The following is a 7,665-nucleotide window of genomic DNA, read 5'->3' as shown; positions in this document are numbered from 1 at the left end:
TCCAGCACGCCGGCTACATTCACAGATATATGTCAAAACCATTACAGCAGCAATCCCTCAATCTCCCTCTGTGTTTCTGCACCAGATCAAGCAAAACACTCTCATAACTCATCTTGTGCACTTCTTTATGATCTCAGTTGGACCACACACATTTCTGTGTGTCCCTACAAACAGTCTTCCACAAACAAAAAAGATAAAAAAGAATGATTGGGTTGAAAAAACAAGAGCATAAATAACATAAGAGAAGAAACAAACAACAATAAGAGAAACGTCAATCTATTTTGTTTTATCTTTTAGAAAGTTGAACACCCCAAAGGCCATAACACAACAAGGTGGTGAAGTGTATCCACACATCCTTGTATAATACGTGTTATTACAAGATTAGCCCGGACAGTGGCAAAATACACTTTCTTCCATCAGCATCCGCTATATTCCCTTGCAAATCATTTCATTTATTTTTTCTTTTCAGTGAACTTTGTGCCTTGAACAGTAGCAACTCATCCTGACAGCCCTGACCTTTGAGGGAAAGTGGAGGAAAACGGAGGAAGCTATTGTGGCCCATTAGCTGTGCTGGCCTGTCCACTTTTTTATTTAACCTCCTCTGTCAAGGCATATGCTTTAAAAAAGAGGGATGGTTAGCAGAGAAATACAAGAGGTCAATGATACGAATATAACTTTTTGAATAAAACTTCCTGTTAGCCAGCAGTCTAACAAGCTTGCTAGCGAACACTGAGTGTGCTAACTGACAGTAAGCTAGCTGGCTAGCTGGGAGACTTTCCTTCCCCAGCAATACAGGCGTAACTCTTAATCAAATTAAATAATCTACAATGCTGAGAGCAAAATTATGGGAGTAAACTGCTACGAAGATGGATGACACATCTGCTTTCTTCCCACTATTAAGAAATGAAGCCAAAATATCCTGGGTAGGCAGCTGGCATCTTGCATTTTTGGTGACGGATATTGCGCAGTAGCAATTAGGAGATGGAGCCACTATAGGGAAGTCTGGCCATAACATGCAATTAACCCATTGTGAGTCGTTAATGTGGTCCATGTTCTTTCCATTAACATAGAGGAGGCAGGGTTTATGACCAAACCATAGCAAGCTACTAGACATAAATAAAAGTACTTCCCCAGTTCGCTCAAAGCCCCATGCACTCTGTATACTTCAAATAAGGAGTGGTATAGGTGATATATGGATAGATGTCAAATAAAAGATTAATATCGGCTTAAAAAGTACTGGGATAGAATTGTAACTAGTCCTTTTTCTTTTTCTTCTCTTTTATCGCACAAACGCACATGCGCTTCAGGTACAACAATCCTCAGTGGCCTTTGATTGACTTGACAAATGTGCTGTGGAGCAGCGCTCTGACAATATATACCTATCTGGCCTCCTGTGGAAACCTGCAGGCTTTTCCCTTCAAAACTCCTTCACCCCATCAATCATCAAACACTGAAATCTGATAAGAAGATAAATTCAGAAAAAGGCTAAATATGACTTTCACCATTTCATATAGATTACATAGGACTTAACAGTCTTAATAAACTTCCAAATACCCTACTACATATGTAAAACAGCTGAGATATATCTGAAAAAGTCAATCACGATATTGCTCCTACAGTATACATGTATGTCTATTTTCAATCTCAGGCCTTGTCTGCCTCTGAGGATATTCCCTGTCAGACCCTGACAAGCAGAAAAATATCCTCACCCTTGAGTCTTCACACCGAGCCTGCTGTCACAGCCTGTTGTCAGTCCTCAGTCAGGCTGCAGTAAGGCGACTGCAGTGACCGCTGCCTCCAGGACTCTTCCAAATGTCCCATGTCACTCGTATTCAGGCGTCTGCAGCGACTTCAGATCCTCCAGAGTTGAGTTAAGGTACCTCTTCACAAATCACAAATCAAGCATTCCCTGGTGTTGCTCTGAGCTCCTTAAGGGAATTGCTTTGGCCAATGTGCACCATGGCTGCAGCCCTTAGGTTTTCTAAGGACTACTGTCTGTTCTTTAGATTCTGACAAATTTTGCCAGGTCTGATGGATCTGGATTTTCGCTGTCTTCAGCTGTCCAGAGTTGGTGAGTGTGTGTCAATGCAGCCTCACGGTTCTGTTTTTTGACAGGAGAGGAACCAATGTGGTCTAAACTGATGAAGAACCATCCAGCTAATGTTGTTGATCATTCTGACGGTTGTTCTGCTCAATGCAGGTGTAAAGAGTAGTTATCTGAGATGCCATAGCCTGTCAATTCCAACCAGTCTTAATATTCTCCTCTGACCTCTCCCATCAAGCCAGCAATTCCACCTCTCACTGAAGGTCATTGGTTTTCGACTCTATTCTAAGTAAAATGTTTAGCGTGTGAAAATCATGTCTACAATATTTACAATACATGTCTTTCTCCACTCTGATGTTTGATGTAAACATCAACTGAACCAGCTGCAAGATTTTACACACTGCACTACAGCCACACGATTGGCTGATTGGATAACTGCATGAATCAACAGTGATTGTACACAAGTATCCATTAGAGCTTGTTCTCTGTAACCTCTATATCTGAGTATTTGCATGGCTCTATGGAGCACTGATGAGTGGGATGAAACAGAGTTACGTTAAATGTCAGCAGAAAAATAATATTGAAAAATTTCCCTCTGTAAATTTACAAATTGAAAGTATTTGTTTAAATAACTATTTAACACAAGTGATATCTTGTTTTGGACTTTAATAAATTACATTAAAATATAAATGTAAGATTACTATATTAATGGAGTTCAAAATACATAATATATTGTTGTTAATGTTAATGTATCATATATGGATATAATTAGTGTCAGTGAGAAGTGAAGTAAATAGCATACATCTCTAGACGTTTATATTAATATAGCATTGAACATTAACATTTAATATTAGATTAATAATTTAAGTAATGTTTCATTTATATCATACAAACTGTATGTAGACTTTAGACACATGGATACAATACCTATTATAAATTGTTAGATTATGTGATGATTATATTCATCTCTTTTCCTTTTTCTCTGGAATGTCAGTAAACTAAATACCTTTCTTGCGCTTTAAGTGTCATTCACTGACATGATGAGATACTGGGATCCTGAATAGAGGCCTTTCCTGCCTCCTAGTGGAGTCATCGGTTAGAAAACAAAATTATAAATACATTTAGAAAAAGATATACTGACTACGCTGGAGCATTACATCACGCTTGGCAGGTATATTGATTAATAACATGATTATTTGCTGTTGTAGCAGATAGGTGGAGGCTGTAATATGCAAAACGTATGAAAACAAAAGAGGAGGCTTCTCTAAAATAAATTAAACCTATTATACGTGACAAGTCACAAAATGTTACTGCTCCCAGTTTTTAAAATGTTTTTTATTCTTGAAAAGATCGATTATCAAATTCTGAAACCAAACGGAAAGATGATTGTAACAAATAGAATAGCAATACTATGGTTGATTTGACCACATTTGCTCCAGTGAAAGTCTCTTGGAATATTTTGAGTGGCTGATTTTTCATTGGAAGTTTAATTGGAATTTGATCCGAGGTACTGATGAATCTGATTTTAAGGATCGTGGTTTCTTTTTTTTAACGACCCTGTGTGAGAGAGAGAGAGAGAGAGAGAGAGAGAGAGAGAGAGAGAGAGAGATTTTGTGTGTTCATGTTGACTGTGTCGGTGACGTAACGGCCCCTTGGCTCCTCTCTCTCTCTCACACACGCATGCACGCGCATGCACGCACGCGCAGAGACTAACGCAGTGGAGCAGCGGCAGCAGCAGACGCTCAGTGCTGCTCTCGCCGTGCGGAGCGGAGGAGGAGGGGAGACAGCACAGTACAAGCTGTATGTCTGTGTAGTTATGCTTCGGCTCCAGGAATATAAGTCTCATCTCTGTCTCACCGCGCTCTGTTTTCCGCCTCTTTTCCACCATCCCCTGCACTTTTGCTGCTCTTCCTTCTGTTGGAGAAGACGCTGAGGAACGCTGGCTGTGCGTCATGGTGCGTCTTGGCGCATTATTTCTGGATCTTTAACAAAAAAGAGTTAGTGTTTTTTTTGGTTCTTTTTGCTTGGACAACATCATGAAGCGAGTTTTAAGTGTGGTTGTGGACAGAGGGAGCGTTTTGCAGCCTGTGTCTGTCTCTGGGTGTTTGGCTGCAGCTGCCGGTGATCTGCATGAAGCCACTGAATAAATTGACGCTCTCTATAAGGAAAAAAGGGGGGTTGCAGTAGGCGGCTTTTTCTCCCTCTGAGTCTCCTCTGGTTCTGACAATGTGCCAAGTCCAGCCACCGCCACACAGGAGCCCGGTGATTTGCGGTGGTGTCACTTTTCTTCCTTTCAAGGATTGACCTTTTTTGGGACGGATTTTGTATTTCAGAGTGAAGGGCAATGGAGAGATTTGCGCACGTCTGGTGCGTCACGGTCCCTTTTTAACACCAGATCACAGCGGTGCGCCTGTTTTCTGCACCCGTGTGCTTGTGCTAAGTGTTTTTGTGTGTGTATGTGAGAGAGCGCGCCTCTACCTCTTTTTACCCCCTCTCTCTCTACTGTGAGAACTCCCCCCGATTTTTTCCTCTCCATCCGAGCCTAACACTGCAAAGTTAAATGCTGGATCTCTATTTCAGCGACCATTTTTCGGCTGTAAAAATGCTGAGCAGCGTCCTACTGCTGAGCGTCCTCACGGTCACCAGCCTGTCACGTTCTGAAACGGAGAGCCGCAAAACTTCAGCCTCCAAAGACATCTGCAAGACCCGCTGCGCCTGCGAGGAGCGGGAGAACATACTGAACATCAACTGTGAGAATAAAGGATTTACCACCGTCAGTCAGTTCCAGGCGCCGGCAAACAAAATCTCCCATTTCTTTCTTAATGGAAACTTCCTGTCACGGCTCGGTGCCAATGAGTTTGTCAGTTATGGCAATGTCACCTCTCTGCATCTGGGGAATAATGGATTGCAGGAGATCCGAACCGGGGCTTTTAACGGGCTTCGCTTTCTGAAGCGGCTCCATTTGAACAACAACAACATGGAGGTGATTAAAGAGGACACCTTTGCAGGACTGGAGAGTTTGGAGTATTTACAGGCAGACTATAATTACATCAGCGCCATAGAGCCTGGAGCTTTCAGTAAGCTGAATAAACTCAAAGTATTGATCCTTAATGATAACCTGTTGTTGTCTTTGCCCCCTAATATTTTCCGCTTTGTGCTCCTTACCCACTTGGATTTACGTGGCAACCGGCTTAAGATGCTGCCATTTGCCGGGGTCCTGGAGCACATAGGCGGCATCATGGAGATCCAGCTGGAGGAGAACCCCTGGAATTGCACCTGTGATCTAATTCCTCTCAAATCCTGGTTAGACACTATCTCCGTCTTTGTGGGGGACATAGTCTGTGAGACGCCGTTCAGGCTGCACGGTAAAGACATCACCCAGCTCATAAAGCAGGATCTGTGCCCGCGCAGGAATGCTGGCGAGCGTGTGCACCCCCCGTCTGACTCTCACTTTCAAGGAGCCCATCCCCCGACATACCAACCCGGCATGGTCACCCCCACCCGTGCCCCAAAAGCATCCCGCCCACCAAAAATGCGCTATAGGCCCACCGCTCGCATCTCAAAGGACAAACACGTCTTTGGGCCCATCATGGTTTACCAGACCCGCTCCCCTGTGCCCATGCTGTGTCCCAGTGTGTGCGTGTGCACATCACAAAACCCTGACAGCGGACTGAACATTAACTGCCAGGAAAGGAAGCTGCACAACATCAGTGAGCTCAACCCCAAGCCTTCCTATCCAAAGAAACTCCACCTGACTGGTAACTACTTGCAAGTCGTTTACAGAAACGATCTGACTGAGTACAGCTCACTGGAGCTGCTCCATTTAGGAAACAACAGGATCGCAGTGATTCAGGAGGGGGCATTTGAGAATCTGACAAACCTCAGACGTCTCTATCTCAATGGGAATTACATTGAAACACTTACTCAATCTCTCTTTGCCGGTCTGCAGTCGCTCCAGTATCTGTATTTGGAATACAACATCATCAAAGACATTTTACCACAAACATTCAATGCTCTGCATAACCTGCAGCTGCTGTTTCTCAACAACAATCTGTTACGGTCGCTCCCTGACAACGTTTTTGGAGGAACCATGTTAACAAGGCTCAACCTGCGGAATAATCATTTCTCCTACCTTCCAGTTAAAGGTGTTCTGGACCAGCTCTCAGCCTTCATACAGATTGACCTGCAGGAGAACCCCTGGGACTGTACCTGCGAGATTGTGGCGCTCAAAAACTGGATGGAGCTGTCCAGTACCAGCGTGGTGGTCAACGAGATCACATGTGATTCCCCCTCGAAGCACGCGGGGCGCCTGCTGCGCTCGCTTCGCAATGAGGCCATATGCCCTGAGCCTAGTGAGGTGCCCCCACCACAATATGCCCCCCCTACAAAAAGCCCTACGTTAATAAGCCCTGGCACTGAAGCCACCAGTCCCTCCTCTGCTTCTTCTTCCCCTTCTTTTAGTTCTGTCAGCCCCACTGAATCCAGACTCCACACCCCTGACTTGCACCCTGAGGTCCCACTTTCAGTCCTGATTCTTGGGCTCCTTGTTGTTTTCATCCTTTCAGTATGCTTTGGCGCAGGCCTCTTTGTTTTTGTTCTGAAACGGCGCAAAGGGGTAGAACACGTGCCCACAGGTGCCAACAACTTAGATCTCAACTCTTTCCAAGTGCAATATGGTTCCTACACTCCAGAACCAACCCAAGACAAAACCTCTGAAACACACATGTATAATTACATCCCCCCGCCTGTGGGCTCCATGTGCCAAAACCCCATTTACATGCAGAAGGATGGTGAGCAGGTGGCTTACTACCGCAATCTGAAGGAGCTTAGTTTCGGGCCCCTGGAGGCAAAGAAGGATGACGTCCTCACCCGCAGCCCAGGGACCTACACCATCAGCACAGTGGATTTTATGGATAAATCACCGGCATCATGTGTTTTGTCCCCAGAGCCCCCTGAGATGCTGTATCAAAACTTAGGGGAGAGGCCCAACAAAGAGCTGCCCACAGCTGCAGGTGCACCTCCTTTCAATTACAACTTTTGCACTTTACCTAAGAGACCTTGCATCGTGCCCCCCTACGAGGTTGCTACAGCCCGGCGGCATGTCACCAACCAGGACAGGTTGAACAAAACTGTGCTGTACGGGACCCCCAGGAAATACTACGGGGCCGATCACCCATCCAGAAACAATGAGCACCCACTTCTGCTCCCTGGGAAGCTAAAAACAGAACCAGACTACCTGGAGGTTCTGGATAAACAGACTGCGATGAGCCAACTGTAAGATAGCAACAAGACCCCCCCCCCCCCCCCCCCAATTCATAATAATCATGCAATTACTCTAATAATAGCCCTCTCTATATATCTATCTTATCTATCCGTGTTCAATCCCACACGATTGACTGGAAGTGAACTGAAGCCTTGATGATCTTTTTTCTCTCTTCCTTTTCTTCTCTATTTTCTTTTAAAGATGTATAAAAGGAGTATAAGAATTATATTATTATGCAGTTCTATTTTTTCTCCTGGAAGGTATAAATTATTTCTTCTTTCTGAAATATGAAGTTCTTAAAGACTTTGACGACAGCAGGTATATAATAGGCAGGACTGTGTACAAATACGGCTTTGTG

At 44.3% G+C, this 7,665-nt stretch overlaps 1 protein-coding gene across 1 annotated transcript; it reads left to right on the top strand.

Moving 5' to 3' along the window:
• Positions 1–3,935: 3,935 nt before the first annotated feature.
• slitrk2 (SLIT and NTRK-like family, member 2) lies at positions 3,936–7,322 on the top strand. The gene has a single exon (XM_053429099.1). The coding sequence runs from the start codon at positions 4,605–4,607 to the stop codon at positions 7,320–7,322; it is 2,718 nt and encodes a 905-aa protein (XP_053285074.1). The 5' UTR covers positions 3,936–4,604.
• Positions 7,323–7,665: the final 343 nt, after the last annotated feature.

Source organism: Pleuronectes platessa, chromosome 8, assembly GCF_947347685.1.
Source record: "Pleuronectes platessa chromosome 8, fPlePla1.1, whole genome shotgun sequence".
In the NCBI taxonomy this organism is placed as follows: domain Eukaryota; kingdom Metazoa; phylum Chordata; class Actinopteri; order Pleuronectiformes; family Pleuronectidae; genus Pleuronectes; species Pleuronectes platessa.
This window is presented reverse-complemented; position numbering and strand designations above follow the sequence as displayed.

Excerpts from the sequence above, each read along its gene's own strand:
- slitrk2 (XM_053429099.1), top strand. The coding sequence starts at position 4,605 with ATGCTGGATCTCTATTTCAGCGACCATTTTTCGGCTGTAAAAATGCTG.